The sequence below is a fragment of the Topomyia yanbarensis genome, chromosome 1 (genome assembly GCF_030247195.1).
Source record: "Topomyia yanbarensis strain Yona2022 chromosome 1, ASM3024719v1, whole genome shotgun sequence".
NCBI classification, from domain to species: domain Eukaryota; kingdom Metazoa; phylum Arthropoda; class Insecta; order Diptera; family Culicidae; genus Topomyia; species Topomyia yanbarensis.
The window spans coordinates 201017084-201035965 of NC_080670.1; the positions used below are offsets into that span (position 1 = coordinate 201017084).

At 39.4% G+C, this 18882-nt stretch overlaps 1 protein-coding gene across 4 annotated transcripts in view; it reads left to right on the forward strand.

Annotated features, from left to right (window-relative positions):
• Positions 1–18882, forward strand: part of LOC131687790 (uncharacterized) — a 161440-nt gene that overhangs the window by 59827 nt on the left and 82731 nt on the right. For all 4 annotated transcript variants that reach the window (XM_058971886.1, XM_058971899.1, XM_058971893.1 and 1 more), the window contains exons 2-3: positions 12583–13022; positions 13329–13974. In XM_058971886.1, the coding sequence (XP_058827869.1) occupies positions 12696–13022; positions 13329–13974 (973 nt within the window). In that variant the 5' untranslated portion in view covers positions 12583–12695. The remainder of the gene's footprint in view (positions 1–12582; positions 13023–13328; positions 13975–18882) is intronic.

The following is an 18882-nucleotide window of genomic DNA, read 5'->3' on the forward strand; positions in this document are numbered from 1 at the left end:
ACAACTCTCGCGAAAAAAAAATTGGTTAATATTTTAAACCGGGAAATTTAGTAGAAGATGGAAAATCGGTTACATATGCTTCCAAAGAATATAAAACGTAACCAAATACATTTCGCATAAAAAGGCGGAATTTTTCGTGAAAAATAGATTTTTTATTTACAATGAGTAAAAAACCTTCTTAATTGAAAAAATATCTCGAGAACTCAACGTCGGGGTTAGGTATTTTTTACATAGAATGTATATGCAAAGTTTGAAAGAAATCGGTTAAGTAGTTTTTGAATGGCAGGTAACATCACAAATCATGTTCTTTCCAGAGATGTTCTACAAAAAGCTTCGTCACCGAGTCGCTTGTCCATATTACAGCATGTTATTGAAATGATACACTATAATATACAAAAGTTTTAATCAATTCGCTTCACACAAAGTTCTAAAAAAATTGGCAGAAAAAGTTTTTTTTCGTGCTGAAACCTTTACCCCCCTCCCACTCCTTAACACGCGGAACAAGATTAGAGCAAGCAAAATGTTTGCTGGAACTGACCTGGAATATCTCGGAACATACTGAGGAAGGCGTTCAGAAAATTCCTAGTTGTCGCTGGAGAAGTTCCCATTACAAGATGAAGGAGTGAGACGAATAGTCAATGTTGGCACTACGCACAGTACAGAGTGGAAGCGGCGAATGGTGCCCTCCTCTTTCAGTTTAAGTAGCCGTACGCCAACAAGGTCAGTTTGTTTCCCAATCTCGTAGACCGTCTTAGACATACAGTGTGCGTGGTGGAACAGTTGATTAAGGTGAAAATGGAACTTGTGTGCTTACAAATGTTACACACATACAACTGCATCATACGAGAAATGTTACACTAATAACGTTCCACTCCTTAGCCGGAACCGAAAGTTTCGTGGCGAAGAACATCATACAACAAGTCGTGGAATATGAAAACGTCAAAACCAAAATTCCCGTGTATATGGACAATGATCTGACGGACATTCGTCTACACGATTTAGCACCGCATATAAACACAGTGGAGAGAAAAAAGGTTAGCTGACCCACTAACAAAAGCGAACAAAGTGCGTAACGAAAGATGAGAAATGTGCAGACTTACCGCTTTACCGACGTGACCTCTTACTCATTTCCTGGGTTCCGGTACTCAGAATCGATGGAAGTGGTTGCAGCCTTTCAACATTGGACCGTCTTCCTTTCAGGCAGGTTGAAAATCGGGTGCAGTCAAACATGATGGTAGTCTAATTAAACTCGCTCTTCTTCACACCGCCGCTACCGTCACCACACCTCTCGGCCCCTTCCACCACCAGCAGCAGGAGGCTATGACCGTTGAATCGAAATTCCAATTCAGGTTCATGCACGGTCACTTGAACTAACAGTCGGAAAGGGTCCCGGCGAGTTTCGCGAAACCGTTGCACAATCCGCGAGCACGATTTCAGTCACTTTTCAGCCGATAATTTTCGAAATTAAAACACCACATTCACAGTCAGGATTTTTCTTCTTGATGGTGTGACGGAGGTCCGAAGAACGATGAACGGCGATGATCGATCCGGCGTTGCTCGCCAAAAGTTGAGCACGTCCGTACCTCGCTACAAAATTTCTGACCATGCGGTTTTCTTTTCTGACAGCTCCAGTGCTGCCGTTATTCCGTCAACCCATCGCGGGTGGGGTGCGTTCACGCGCGTGCTACACACTCCCGTCTAACATCTCATTATTGCATTTATAATTACCCTTTACCAACTTTAAACGTAACAACATACTCTGATCAAACGCCCATGTTCCGATGCTGGACCAGACGGCTACGGTAAGCCATGAGCCAAAAAAGCAATTGTATTACAACAACACTAACAAACAGCCTGATACACCACAGACAACCGGCCAAAAAATAAATGCCGGACAAACAATATTCCATGGTATTCTCAAGTCAATAGGAAAACACATGAAGCACCAAACATCTAACAGCGAAAATCACAGCTCTAGCGACGACGACATGGACGCAAATACGAGCGAAAGAGAAGACAGACGGTTCGGGCAATCAAGTATCAGAGTATAAACCTGACCATGGCTTCCCACCGAGACAGAAAATAAAAAGAAAGGAGCGGAAAGCAATGCGCCCAGTTTAAACGGCAGCAATAATATTCGTTTTTTTTATTTTTCGTGAATTTTTATTTTAGTGTTACCCTTGAGATTAAAAACCTTAAAAATAGTAATAATAAGAATAAGGCTGTTTCGAGACTGCGGCTCAAGCACAATTAAACGACAGGGTGTCGCGCATTAGCTATTGCAGCAGACATACTGGTCCTATGACAAAGGTGGATGACGCTATCGTTTCACAGGACCATAATCTGTGAGATATCCGGAGGCGGCAAATTTGCCAACTTTTGCCGGATTAGTGAAGGTTGGCGGAGGTTCCGAGAATTGATGTCTTCGGTACCTTCGACGACGGAAGTCGTTCCAAGGAAGCTACTGGGTGCGGTGAAAGGGTTGATGTAGAAGAAGGAACTGACTACTATGCAAGAGTCGACGACTCTTAGAACCTCCACGCACAATCGCTCAAGCGTTTTTTGGGAAAGGGCGACATGTCGGTAACAGTGGGTTGGAAGAGCCTAGTTTTATAGTGTTTAGTAGTATATATTAAAACATTTGAACCGATATTTGCTGTCTACCTTCTCATCTCGTACAGACCAGAAACTAAAAAACGATTCGCTTGTTATCAGCAAAGCAAACGAACAAATATAACCTGCATCGATTAGTTACTTACACACAGTAGACACAACAAAGGCCCACTACCGACAGATAAAATCGTGATTGAGTTTAGGCAAATCCGTATTAAATCTTAAATCCGTAGCGCGCAAGTCCGACTTGAAATCCGAAGGAGACCGTTTGACTCTCTTGTGCAACGCAAATAAGGAAAGTTAAACTCCTTATTCCGATAAGGACGAGTAAGGAAGGATACACTCCAGTCATTTAATCAGCAGGAAAGCTTTGATAGTGCACTGTATTTAAAACTTGATTAGATGCACTTTATTCGAAGACAAGTTTAAAACTAATTCCACCAAGCGAACATAGCACATATTAATAGTCATTCAAACAGCAGTCGAATCTTCTCGATGTGTGCACTCTACTTCTAACAGGCGGATATAGGAATCGTACCGGATCTTGTAACGATAAAAAATGAACAGTTATTAAAAAAAAGGCAATTTAAGTGTCCCAAATACAACTCCATCATGCGCGTAATGTCGTGCTAATCACATTCAATAGTTTATAGTTTTATTGTGAAGAACAACACGCAACATGCCGTCGGATATGGCAACGTTAAAACCATGAACCCCTTATCTATGGAGGGTAAAAGTCTAGAAGAAACGCCAAAGCACGTGGTCTTCGACTTTCCTAGATTCGAAAAAGTAAGATAAAAGAAAACGAAACAATAAGCACACCTTACCATGAATAATTTTATTGACGCATTGTTTTGAATCTTAAAGGAGGAAGAAACGAGGACAACCGTACCGACCGTTTCAGTTTGAAGGGGATATGTATAATAAATCGTTGGGAGTGACTTTGCTAAGAAGGTTAATGTCACTCCTTTGGTCCTTTGGGATGGGACAGAGGTATTTACACATTGCCCTGGCTAATAAGCCTAGGTTATAGCGCCTTTACTCGCTCATGGTATTAACCCGGGAACCAACGAACCAAACTTTTATAATAGGTGAACTTATGTATGTTTGTTTACTGCTTATTTAGTATGTATGTTTGTATGCTGCTCGGTACATATTACGATTGTTTATTTACTTTCGAAGTATTCCATTTGATTCTACAAAGCTTCTACCAAAATATGTCCATTTAAACCTCTTATAACACGATTAAACACAACGCAGCACTGCCAATAATCTGTTAAACAATGCAGTAAGCTTCACACTCTAAAACAAAACGACAAATAACTAAATTAACTTACTTTGAATTTTTGACTTTTGATCAGATTTGGTGCTTCCTGATGCCCTATGCGCTGGAGATTATCCGAGCAGTTCACGACAAAGCTGAGAGCTAAATAACTCATGGAAGCTTACCGCCGGGGACCATCCGATTAGATGTTCGGAGTGAAATGGCACAAGTCAAAAAAGAAAAACATCAAGTATCTCCAGATCAAGAACCAGCACACCTTCATCGATTTCACACATAAGTGTATCAAATTAATTCTTTCGAATTTTATTGGCACAGAATATGCACGTTACAGATTCCTGTGAAAAAATAATAAAGCTTTTATTTCAAGCACTATAATTTAAGAACATGGTTGCTCTTCTGGCAACAGCTTACAAGCGGCAGTTTGTAGCACGTCAAAACTCACTGTTTTTGGGATACATTTGCTATGGAAAGGAACAGATTTCTATAGAAACCTAATTGTAAATGTAAAGAAGCTAGAGAAGCTTTTACTGTATGCGAAGGGGACGGAGTAGGAAAGCACGTACTTTGAGGAGAAATACAAATTTCTGGAAGAAATAACCAGTGAAACCGGATCGATTTTAACCCTTAAATGCATATTGTTGCCACTTGGCATCATACCGAATTCTGATCGAAGGCTACATCCGGAAACTGACAGAGAATTAGCTAAATCAGTCATACGTGGGCACGTGGTATCTTCCAGTATCCCTGGTCACGAACGCGAAAAAACTCGGGAAGGTGAGAATGGTAGCGAACGTCTTCCTCAATTCGGCACTGTCCAAGGGTCCTAATCTACCGTACGTGTACACTAGAGTGACAGGAAAAAAATGACCCCTATCGGCCCACCCCTAAGTCGATTTCTGGTCCAACCAGGAGTACTTGCTCCAAATTTGAAGCAAATCGGACAAGTCTAGCTACCGGACCAATGAGATTTTGCGAAAATTTACATGGAGAAAAGCCACTAGCTCACATTTTCGCCGCTAGGTGGCACTGTTCGCATCGTATTATAACTGTAAGTGAAATTAAGAAATCTAATTTAATTGTCTACAACTCTATCGAAGACTGCTAGTGAATCCGGCTTTGTCAAAAAAAGTTATTAAAATTTTAGCGAAGTGATGTCTGAGTCAGTTTTCCATGGGGCCTAGCAGTGCATGGTTGTGTAATACTACTCGATTCGCACGAACTAAACATTTTTGTGAAATAACCGTTAGATTTAGCTCAATAGTATGACCCATGGCTATATTGATAACTTCATGGTCGCCGCCTGCTAATTGCGTTTTGTCCAGATGCTGTCTCGAATAAAGTCAAGTTTGGTGACAGTAGAAAAGCAACATCATTAATGAAGATTGCCAGAAGAAGCGGTCCCAAGTTGCTGCCTTGTGGAACTTCAACCTGATTCGAAAAAGTTTTCCAGTTTGATGGTCTTTTTTTTACGCAAAGAATGCGGTTCATTAAGTGTAACCTGAACCATCCGATGCTAGCCAAATACGAGCCTAATCTCTTTAGCTTTTTCGTGGTCAACTCTATCGAACGCAGCCTTGTGGTCCAAGTAGATGACATCGATTTGAGTACCGGAATCCATGTAACGCAGAAAGAGTTATGTCAATAGTAATATTCTATAGAAGAAGCCAACAGCATCCTCAATTGATGTGGCCGTTTTGAAGATATGCCAGTCATATTCGGAGAGCAATACGCTTTAAGCTGCATAGTCCAATCTACGGAAGTCCAAAGTTAAATTCTCAATAGACAGCTCGAAATCCTTTGATCTGAACAGTGCTTCGAAAACGGTATGATCGGCGTTCAGATCGATCAATGGTTCGGTTGCTGCAAGTGCTGACGTTTTAGGGCCCTATTCTCACAGTCACGTCACTTAGTGACTAGAAGAAAATTTCCTTCTAGTCACTAGGTGACGTGACTGTGAGAATAGGGCCCTTAATATAAAGAAGTGTTTGCTTCCTCGGTTAACTTTCAAGGATTGAAAGCACTAGCCACTCTCGCTGTGGAGAATTAACCGAACGAATGATGCTCTCCTGCTTTAACTGCCTTCTTTTTTCTTAGTTTGTTCCTATGTATTTTGCAGTCCCGAAAAAGAGGCTATATTCCAGTTTACCATAAGTTCAACGTCTATTACTGAATACTGAAAAATAAAAAAAAAAGCTGTTAAAGAGCTAAATTTAAATTTGACTTTGCAGAAGTGAAAACCACGGAAAAGTTTATTTACATTTCAAATATTCCTGTTTCTAGTTTCAAATAAATAATACTGCGAGTCAATTAGCTTCTGACAGTTATAGCAGTGTTGGCAGATGTCAGTGTTAATGAAATTAACCTTTAAACTATGAATAATCAAGAATAATAACAATTTAAAGAGTTCAAGTTTTCAATTGAAACGTCCCCAAAACCAGTTTAAATTGGGTAAATTTATGACTTTAGATCCGGTATTGTTTTCACATTGCATCTTTTTACTCGGGCCGCCACACGCCTCCGCTATCACCTATCAGTTTTGCTGAGCGTGCGAGTAAGCCGTCTAAACTGATGCTTATTAGCAAACAGAGCAGTTACTTCCGTTCGCTGGGTTCGCACAAGAGACTAGCGGTCGGTAGTGGCGTCGAGGAACTACTCGCGAAGTCTTTTGTTCATGCCTTACAAGTACATACACAGGTACGTACTTGAACAGAACCGAACTCTTGTGCTTTGTGTTCGGCATACTGTGCCATTTTGGCTTCGGGTGTCACACACACACACATACATACGGATAATGAAAAAGAGTTCCGGTACCATATTATCCTACCGAGTGAGGTTAAGTGAGCACTCGAATATAGGAGAAGTTTGCGCTGCAACGAAATGTGCTACCAAATGGGATCTGTTGACGTACCATCAGATGATAGTGGAGCTAGTGTCTGGAAATGTGATTAGTTTTGTAACTGTCTAATTAACTTTGAAGTATTGGATATTATAACATCAAACCCAATTTTAACTTACTTCGTTTGTTTGCTACCGGAAGTGTTTCAGCTTGGTGTTATCGACCAAACTGTTCCTATTTAAGACTTTTTGGTGGTATCAAACGAGGAAAACAGATTGAAATGCAACCCTTGGGACTGAATGAATTTTTTGTTCTAATTGTTGGTCCTGAACCGATAGCGATTCTACTTCTACCAACGGATTTATACCTATCAAAAACGAGCGATGCGGTTCTGGTATGTCGTTTAGATACACGATATTGAAGTCCCTGTGTGAGAAATGCTTGCTAGGTGTTAAAGTAATGAAAATTTTTCATTTTGGAAAATTGTTGAGTTTTGTATTTTAAAACAAAATTTAGTGAAATTAAACTTTAATAATGTGAAAAAGTCTGATGGATTTTAATACTGGAGAAAAATTAAAATTAAAACCCCTTTAATAAAATTTTCGTTACTAGAAAAAATAAGAAACGCATTTCGCGTGTAATTCGCACATCAATTTTTACACTTCCATGCAGCACGCTTCTAAGCTCGAGGCGAAACAGCGCGCACGTGGCAAATTTGACCGTAAAATTGTCCCGGAAATTTATATCTCTACATGTGCTGTATTGCCTTGGGATATCATGCCGCAACGGTCACAAGCCGGAAAATCGTCTTTTGAACCCTCCTCCATACACAACGTTCGAGCAGCTTGTCATGCTGGGGGCTGGGCAGCTCGTGGCAATTAGGGGCAAGTGTGTCTTGTTAGTTGCCTGCTTACCACTAGTGCCAGGTAGCACGAAACGTACGTAGGAAAGATTTACGGTCAAGTTTCGTCTGCTGTGGCTGGCTTTGTTCTCTCATGCTTACCTCTTGGTTGAGGTCAGAGCTGAGGTGTGAGGTTCCGCTAGAGAGGAAGAGAGATAAAATTACAGTGTGAAATTATTGTACTAATTAATAGAGCAATTCAGCTCTTCTCGATTGAAGGCAGCGTCCGTGCGGTTTAGGATGTTGTTTTAGTACACTGACATAAATATCCGTAAGTACGTGATAACATTGGAATTGGTAAGACGAACCACGTAAAAGGAGAATTTACACGATTCTTTATTTCCAACAACAAACATTTCATAACCTAGAAGTGTGTGGATAACAACTTGCACAATTTTTTCTTCACCAGTAAATGATAGAATGCTAAACTCCATGGAGTTTAGGAACTATTTCTTTGCATATTTTCATCTTCATCGGTTTTGATTGAAGGAAGAATGTTCAGATTTTCGACACAATAAAATCTCTAAAACTTTTTCTTTTGTGTATAAAATATTTGCTTCTAGCCTAATACAAGATACCTGAATAAAAGAAGGGAGTATTCCCATGGTTAATGTTCAGTACAATACTACCTAAAATACTGGAAGAACGAGTATTTGAAAATATTCTTATAGAAAATGCGTCTTATTTCAAAATTGTGGAAGAGACCGAATATTTTGAATCTGGATTTTTAGCTGTATCATCTATACGATGGCCAACGAATTTTTGTCTGGCAAGCGAGCTGTGGATGTGACAAAATGATGCACATTTTTGTCACATGGGTCCGTCAACGGGAAAATCTATAAAAAATATCCACTAGAAGGTTTGACATTGTTAGCACCTTCCGCCATTGCCTTGATCGTCTAAGACTGGTATGGTACAAATAATATTATTTTTGTACTAAAGGAGAACAACATTCTAGAATTTTGGCCTAACGAGAAAATTTGAGCAGCCTTCAAGCCAAACCTACTCTTATTTTTAAACGTGTGAGCTTGAACACCAAAAAAATGCGAAATTAGCGAGAAAACATTCTCCGGGTGGGAGATCTTTTTCTTCAAATAACGCAGTCTCTTAATCATCTTTGCTCCCGCTGTTGACATGCAGTTACCCGAAAAGAGGGCACCAACAAATTTAAACAGCAGCATTCAACTGATTTCACAATTCTTTCTGTTCAAGATTTGCGGCTCGATGCATGAAACTAGTGCATCGGAGCCAATCACAAACGAGCTTCGATCGAAAACGTTTTCAAATCGGGTTTTTCATTTGTGAATGCCACCTTCCAGTATCGAATCAAAAAGCAATGGTCTCTGCTAGTAACATGAAACGACACAAACCGATTGAATCGCAATCCACCAGCCGTGTATATTTCTCAAATATTTTCTTTTCGGTATTGTCCTTTGAGCAGATACTCCGACCGCTTCAAGGAGTGCAATACGAATGAAACTAGAAACAAATCTGTAGCGGGCCGTTTTTAAAACTTTACAACATTTTAGCGGTCGGATGGTGCAACCATATTGACGACCCGAAACCGTTTTTGGAAGATTTTAAAAAAAAAAGTTATGTTATTTAGGGGGGGAGATCAGGAATCAGGAACAATAACATTCTGTATACTATACGTATGGCATAGTATAGTGTAGCTATGGAAATAGCGTTGACGAGTAAATAACGGAAATCGTTGTCTGAAATCATTCCAAATTCCACTATGGCACCTTCCAGTTCAGCAAGAGCATTTGTCTAGAATTGTGTTCAACCAGAATTCGGCATTTTGAATTTTAAATTGGTGTCAATCATCGATTTCCATCATCTATTCGCCAAACCCGTTGCGGCAATATCTGGATTTAAATAAATTTTCCTTTTGATCGATTCGTTTTATCTGCCCTTCTTTGCAGCGGCAAAGCTTGTAGATCATTAGGCCTGTGCTCAAGGACAACCTGTGACATCTGTTGAACTTATTACACTTGATGTTATGAGCCTCAAAGAGTGTACAGAAATAAAAGCATTGACCTGTTACTTGTTACGCTTGTGGATCTTAATTTTGTATTTAAGTAAACATCAAGTGGATTCAATATCTAATTCGATTTTGCATTATGACACTCCAGGTTTATGTACCGCTTCCATAAACTACTAAAAGGTCACTAGTTACGCTTATTAATATTGAGACCTTCACTCCAGAGAGTTTTTGCAATACCGAGAACATGCGTAAATATAACCTTACGAACCTACCTATTTATTGACTAATAGTTTTAGTTCACATATTTTTTTATATTTGTTAAACTACTTTGACAAAATTAATTTCAATTAGAAATCTGGTTACGATTCAAATCCCAAATAACGAACACATTTTTCACCAATTAATTTAATTTACGAATAACCGGTTTGGTTAAAAAATTGTGGTTCCTGTGTATTAAAAATACTCACGACATAAGAAACTTCTTGATTCGTTTAAACCTATCACGCTACACGAAGAGTTTTTTTTCTGGTCTAGACATCGTTCAAATGGTGGACTGAAAACCCGCCCTACTTCATCATTCCTCCTTTGTCAAGACACTCTTCATTCTCAAACCACGCTAGGCAATTATGAAGCTCAGATTACCACATGTTGTTTCTGTCGGGTTAATCTGTTAGAATTCTACTAGTATCCTGCGCAAGCTCTTGGCCAAACTTTTTTGGATCAACTCAGATCATATTGCGCCTATAGCGCCACCTGATGGTGGAATCTGTAACCATGTTGTTTTTTCCCCATACAAATTTGAAGGATAGTCTCAGAGCAGCTTGTGGAACCCTTCTACTGTACATCTATTTACACTTGTCCATTAGTTCAACAGTGGTCTGAAGACGGCCTTGTTTTTGAGTATACTCGGGTAAAATGTTGTTCTAAATTGATATTTATGTAGTGAGCTAAGGATTCATACTTTTAAATATGAGTAAACTCTGTGAAATTTTTAAAGATCACTTCAGAACATCCGGTTTTGAATGTTGAGTTCGTTTATTATTGAAAATGTCAGAATTTCTTTACTTTTAAGAAATAATGATTTTTGATTTCAGATCAACCGCTAATTATTCTAAAGATTTCGAAAGAACTGACGCTGAAGCATTTAACCGTGACAGATATTTAGAAAGCTCGCCAAGATAAACACAGAATCGTGATATCCTGCCTAAAGCAATCAAATGACATTAGTGGTATTTTATGAATGACTACCACGTCTACATACCCGCCGACAATGTTCAGATCGACGGTGTTGTCACCGATTCGAGTTTGTCATAGGTGAATCTAGTGAAGGACGGGATTTGACTGTTTCCCGGGACCTCTTGCTCCAGTGAATAAAGATTGTGAATGGCAATCACACAGGACACGTTTTGGGGGGCCTACGTTCGGCAATTTGCACTGCGCCTCATGTATTGCACTAGCAAATACTGTGGAAAGTGCTCAGGGAATCATTAGGATGACACGTGTATTGGGAGTGCTGAAAAATGTTCCTATTGTGAAGAGATTCATTGTACCACGAAGAAGGGAAGGGGAAGAGATTCAACCCGCTTCTATCATACAAAATTCCGAAATCAGTCGACGCTAGGTGTTTGAAGGCGACGGACGGAGTTTTATTTAAGAGACTAGATATACTGTTGAAAAAAATATTAGGAGCTGTTGGTGAATTATTAATTACGGTCATTCGAATCATCAACCGCCACCACATTTCAGTTATGCTGGGTAATGCCATATTTTTGCATAAGCAGGTGAAACAAAGATACTTTTGTGATCTGTTGCTGTTAAAGGTTTCTACACATTTGCCATTTGATAGCATCCTGCCATACATAGAGTAAATATAGATGATGACATTTTTGCTTTACTATCCCCTGGCGCGTTTTTCAATTTCTCGAATCTTCCGTAATTTCTGTCTTTTCATTAGCATTCTTAAAGTTTTCACTTTACACCAAGCTCTAGGCCCTGAACTCTGCTGAAAAAAGACCCGACTGACGGTAAAGTGGATGTCGATGCGTTATCTAAGACCCCGACTTCCCGTTTAAAACTGAACTGAGTCCGAGAATATCCGATCGCCTTTCAGATCAACCGCTAAGTATTCTAAAGATTTCGAAAGAACTAACGCTGAAGCATTCAACCGAGACAAATATTTCGAAAGTTCGCCAAAGTTTGTGATATCCCGTCTAAAGCAAACAAATGGCATTACTAGCGAGAAGTATTTTATGAAGTACTACAACGTCTACATGCCTGCCGACAATGTTCAGATCGACGGTGTAGTCACCGATTCGAGTTTGTCATGGGTGGATCTAGTGAAGGATGGGTGGTCTTTGGGGGGGACTACGTTCGGCTATTTGCACCGCGCGACATGTATTGTACTAGCAAATACTGTGGAAAGTGCTCAGGGAATCATTAGAATGATACGTGTATTGCGAGTGCTGAAAAATGTACCTATTGTGAAAAGAGTCCATTAACAACCAGAGAGTCCGGAGCATTCCCATAAAAGACGCTCTAAGCACTCTAATGGAAAAAAACTAAAGAGAGCTATGCCATACACCCTCGATAAAGCACGGGAAGAGTGCGACTCCGATAATTCTCTTGGAAAAGCAAAAATTTGTCTCATAAGATGTCACCAAATATAACAGCTCGAGAAAGTACTGACACAAAACTGAAACAAATAACATCTGGTCTTAGAAATTTCTGATCAAACGGGGAGTTTCTAGCGCTTCCAGGAGCACCAAAAATCTCTTAGAGATATTCCGTTTTATTCCACTGATTTTATAAAGCAGATCAAGATTTTACCGCCTCTCTAAGGTTGACGCCCATGGCGGGGTCGACCCGGCCCACCTCACGCGTTTCAAAACATATTTCACAGATTCAAAAATAAAACTCCTAAATCATCTAAGAAACTTCTTCTCTCTTTCCTACCGTTACAGATTCAATAGTCTACTCGTACCATGGAAAACAGCGCACTAAACTGGACAGTGGCAACAACAGCGCCCGGTAGATAATACAAGCGCCAACAGGTTAACCTCACCCGGCACTGGAGATGACCATCATGGATGGTAGCGGTAACAGATTAGACGTTAGACATCAACAGCAGCAGCAGCAGCAAAATCAACAGAAACCACCGGAACAACAGTTCCAACGAGCTCAGTATCAAAAGCAGCAAACCCATCAGTTTGGCATTACCGGCAACACTTCCGCTAAAGATGGAAAGGTTTCTTGTCCCGGTAGTACTGCTACCGCTGCCACTGGCAGCACCACTGCGGGACAATTTCCGGCATCGTTTCCCGACAGCTTCAAAGACTTTTTCGCAATGCTCAACGAGGAGGACGACCATGTCGATTTGTTCTCCAACATACTAGAGGATAAGGTAGGTGGACGGTCGGTTGATGGGAATGAAGGTCATTTAGCTCATTTTTATTCGGTGTTTGTTTATATTTAGGACGATAAGCTGATCTATTTAAATTTGTTTGAGTCAAAAATGCTAACCCATGTGGCTAAAACCATTGTCAATTAAGGCCGATACTGTCAAATAAGGATCTTTACATTTTCGAAAAAGATCATACTAGAGTTTGAAGCGTTGAAAAAATGCTTAAATTTAGATAGTTCAGTTCTATTCTAATTTAAAGTATTCTTATTCTTCATTTAATGTCCTAATTTATTCAATTTGTTCCAGGACATCCCCCGCGGTACCAAGTGTCGCTACAGTCGAACCGCCAATGCACCCGGTGCTGACACCACTGCCGGTCGTTCCAGTTACTCTGTTGCTGCTTCACCACACTCCTCATACGGTGGTGGAAACCGATCCTTCGGGCACGGATTTGTGGCAGGAAGTAACAACAACAACTTTGGTCGTTCGAGTTCGTTTCGACTGCACCGGAACAAGCCATCCTTCGCGGGGGTAACGGAACAGCAGCAACTAACCCCCAGCGGCAGCTATCACTCGTCAAATCAGCAACTGTTGATTAAAAACATTCGCAATCAACTGGGTGGATCCGGGTTGATAGCCGGTTCAGCGGTGAGTGGTGAAAGTGAGGAAGATAATAAATCGATGAAGAATTTGAATTTAATCAAAAGTGCAATAGTGGACCGGTCTCCGTCCTCTTCGGCTTTGGCCGGTCTTGTGGCGGCGGGAGCTAGTGGTGTCGGAGGATTGACGGTGACGGGATTTCCTGGACCGGCTTCAATTAATCGGTCCAAATCCAATAGTAAAATCGATGATCGTTCGCCTAACTCGTATGAGATGAAAAATTTCGAGTATGGTACTGGTGGTGGCGGAGCGGCTGGAGCGCAGGGGAGTAGCCGAAGTTATAAGATTAGCGGTGAGTGACATTTTGTTTATTTCATTTGCTCTTTTTTAGTCGGTTGAAGGAGGCGGGGTTTTTGCTGAATAATCATTACGTGCGGTGCTCTAGCGTTTCTGACAAGCTGATTTTCTAGGAAATGTGTCCATTTGGTACGTTTACATTAGAACTTTCGTTTGCGTTTCACAATGTCTCTCTGGTGAGAGCATTAGAAAGCAATTTTTAATTGATTTTCTAAGAAGATTCTAGTGTGATTCTTTATATTTCAGAAATGCTCCTAGCTACAAGCTACTGCGAAAATACCTATTTCACAAAATTCAGAGTAAGGAAAAGTACGAGCACCGTTTCTCAAGATGAAAGGGTTCATAATGCGTGACGCGGATTAAACCGATTATCTAAATAAGGATTTTTCCCGTTTCAAGCTGCTACCAGATGATGGTGCTGCTCTGTGTAATTTCCAGGCGAGATGATAACCATCTTGCATAATTAGGGTTTAACTGATATTGATCTGAATGTTCTTGTGTTGAGCTATTCTGCTAAATGCGTCTAAATTCTAAATCTGATTCGTTTAACCGTTTTCTGTACTGGGATGAACGAACGGCTTGAAATTGTTTCAATATTTTTCCATTCGGAATGAAATCCCTTCGTCGGGATTCAAATTATATGGATAATTCAACCGAACTGGATATCTTATGCGCAGAAAAAAGTTCCCAAAATCGTGAATAAAGTGCCATGAATTCTGGAACAACGAAAACAGGAACATGACCAAAAATCATGGCTTTTATAATTATCTTCAATTTCCCTTCAGTAACGCCCGCATAACGCTTTCATTAATGGAAATATTTGATTTTGTTTTGTGAACTTCAGTCACGGTTTCCGCCGAGAACTAGTTCACAACTTTATGAACATTAGTCTGGCTATTTTTTCTTGAACTATTTCACGAAATTCGGAATTTTATTCATGAATCCATTCAATTCTCGTGAACTAGTTCATGATCCCTAATATATTAGTCACGATCCAATATCCGTGCTCGTGAAATGGTTCACAAAATCATCAAATAATATTCATGCATTCGTGAACTGGTTCATGATTCCTAATATATTAGTTACGATCCAATATCCATGCTCGTAAAATAGTTCATGAAATATTATTCATGTATTCGTGAACCGGTTCATGATACCTAGTATAATAGTCAACTTACCATTCGTTTTCGTGAAATAGTTCACGAAATCATAAAATATTATTTATGTATTCGTGAACTTGTTCATGATTCCTAACATACTAGTCACGATCCAATATCCGTGGTCGGGAAATAGTTCACGAAATCATGAAATATTTTTCATGTATTCGTGAACTGGTTCATGATTCCTAGTACATGATTTACGATCTATCTAGTATCTATTTGCGTGCTTGGGATATTTAGAAGATATCCCTATTCATTTACAATTTCATGCAAAATGGTAATGAATTTTTTACGTGAACTCTATCACAAAAGTTGGAGTATTATTCGTTGAATCATTTTTGTTCCATACACTTTTTTATGAAATACCCAGTAATAGGTATGCTAGCTACTAGTAATAGGTACGAGTAGTAGATATATAAAAGCTATTAGAACCTCGAACATCGTTATTTATCTGATTAAGGTTCATTGTGATGTCCGGACAGAAAACGAAAACTACACTGAGAACCCAAAATAATGTGCGTGATATAGTTCACAAAACCAGATATCGCAAATGAGTCTTATTTTAATGATCCAGTTCATATTGTCACTTTATTCCGAGCAAAAAAACCATTAGTAACCAAAAAGTAATAGATCACGATAAAGCGAAGGGAATTTACGAATACCATGATAAAACTGCTGATATCATGAACATTAGTTACATTACTCTTTAAAAGTAAGCTCTAAAATAAAATATCATGATAACATGAACAGAAATTACGAAAATCGTGACTAAGATCCTGAAATCATGAGCAGGCATCATATCGTGATATTTTAGTCATGAGTGAAGATGACTAAAATATCACGATAACGTGCATAGAGATAACGAACATCGCGACTGAGATCTTGGAATCATGAACTTTAATCCTGGTTTTAGAAAACGCAAATAGTTTCATGAATACGAGGTTTATTATTCATAATTTCAGAAACTTGGTCCCGGTTTTCGTAAATCGTTCAGTTCACGAAATCGTGACGTTTTGTTCATGAATTTATGAACGGATTTTTTTCCGTGTAACGCCAGTATAGCGCTTTTATTAGTGGCAATATTTGTTTTTGTTTTGTTTGAACTTCAGTCGCGGTTTCCGCCAAATCATTTCTAATTCTATTTTCTGTACACAAACTAGTTCACAACTTTATGAATATTATTCATAAAACCAAATAGTGTCTAATGATGTTTTTCATAGATATAGGAAGCTTAGTTCACAAAAGAAAAATATTCTGGATATTTTCTCGTGAGCTATTTCACGATATTCGGAATTTTATTCATGAATTCGTGTTTAATCTTCGCAAACTAACTCATGATATCTAATATATTGGTCACGATCCAATATCCGTGCTCGTGAAATAGTCCACGAAATCATGAAATATTATTCATGTATCATGAAATATTATTCATGTATTGTGATCCCATCGTTAGTATGCCAATTACTAGTTTCTTATCCTAGTCAATATTTTCGAGGAGTCAGTGTGGAATCCAAAAATATTTTTCAAAAAGCAGATCACTAAATATTAGCTTTGTATGAAAGTGCAAGGTACTGTGTTTCCTCGGAGAAAACCGGTGTTGCGAATCTTTCGAAGAAACGTTTTTAATTCAAGAAGTTATCGAGATTAAAAAAGCAAAATTTATTACTAATAGTTTGGATAACAATAACTATTCACTTTTTTTATCTTTTTATGGCCAGCTAGGGCCGAGGGTGGTGGCCTAGCGGGTTTCACACATCCTTGACCTGACTGACGAAGCTATGGTGCCTTGAACACAGGCAACGCGGATCCAAGTCCATCTTTGAAATGATAAGTTCTGCGTTTGAGATGTACTTTCCCCGGTTGCCAGACGAAAACCTGTAATTATTGCGTGTGACATTGTATGTAAAGTTTAATTATGAGTCCTGTAGTGTTGTGTGCGTGGAAGGTGTGAGTTTTAGCATTCGAGTCCAGCGTGGATAGTTTGATCGCGAAGAACTCGAGCATTTATATGTTAACGTGTTTGTCACTTGCGCTAGCGCGTGTGAATCTTCGCGTGCATAAATTCGATGTTAGAATCGTTTGGCCATTCGCATATTTACCTGTATTCTCGAATGATTGCGCACGGAACGTGAGTCTGATGCTTAACCCATTCATGCCCATGTTGTTTGTGGACAACAACGTTTTTAAACAGCTATAACTTTTGATTAAGGCAAAATTTGCTCACAAAAATAAGTAAGGCTAATAAATATGACTATTGCCTTTCATTTGAGTATTAATAGTTGCAAGGACCAGCTCTAGAACTGAAGTTATTACAATTAGTCTGATTGAATTCCGATGGAGCAATGCTGCCAGGGACAGTTTACGTTGACGACGGAAAATTAATTTTTCATATATCTTCGTTATGTTGCAATATTATTGAAAATTGACAAAACTTATCAATTTAGACTGTCTTTGGCTATATTTTCACGCAATTGGACTATTGTAAATATTCTAGGAGAATTGTATTGAGCATTGGAAGGTGAAAATTGAGTAGCTTCTAGCACTGCTAGGGAAGCACTTATCTTTATGAAAAAAGCTTTTCGTGTTTCTTGACCTCACCGTTTTCAAGAAAAAATAGTTTTCAAACCCTACCTGCATGAGAAAAAAGTTGGGCATGAAAACGTTAATTTATAGTGATAGATGCTAGAAGAGTCAGTTTCCCCATACCACTGGAGTTCCCGGTCATGTCGCCGTGGAACTTTTTGTCTAGTGAGTATGAGCGTCATTGTTTGATTGGTCCAATTGAAGGTATGAGTCTAGGCTGCTATAACCAAGGGTAGACTTTCGGACGTGAGAATGTGTGTTATGGCGAAGGCAACGAGCGGTTGTACGTTTGAAATGAGAGAGATTGTGAGCGCATTTGAGAGAATGTGCAATTAATTGTGTTAGTGAGTGTTGATATGAATCTAATGTAGGATATAGTAATAAAAGGGTTCATAACATGCCGAATAAAGAAACCATTGTTGCCTGCGAAAGAAAAATGTCGAAGGGCGAGCATACGGTAATTTACGCGCAGTTCCTCAGTTCACAGTTCATGAACCATCGGTTTGGATAGACTTGTATGGTACCCGGTAATCTGTGAAGTAAGCTGTAAAATACAATATCACAATAACATGAAGAGAAGTTACAAAAATCGTGACTAAGATCCTGAAATCATGAACATGAATCATGCAATTCATGACTAAAATATCACAATAGCGTGAATATAAATTACGAAAATAGCGACTAAGACCCGAATACATGAACTTTAATGCCACTAGTCTGACAGAAGAATCCGATGGAAAACTCGATAATAAAACAGCATGGTAACTTGATGAGAAACAAGGATGCAAAATGCCTACCTTTTGTACGGCTGTAATATTTCTGCCTACATTCTCCTTTCTCATACGACGCTGCTGTCGTTCGCTAGTGCAGAACGCCCAGCGCTGTACGGCAGCTTGTGTGCAAAGCAGTAACATGACAAAAAAATGCTGCCCCAGTACAGCCACCTGACGCGAGCGGTACAGCTTCTCTTTCCTTATTTTACAATTTTTATTATTTTCAATCTCTTCAATATTTTTAATCACAAACGACGACAATGAATGCGGTTCATTTACTCCACGACCGGCATCAACGCTTTCCCTTTGACTATGCAGAGAAAAGTGTACAAAGCTAGAGGGTAAAGTTTACTACGACACACTCTTACCTAGCAGTCGGAGTACAGC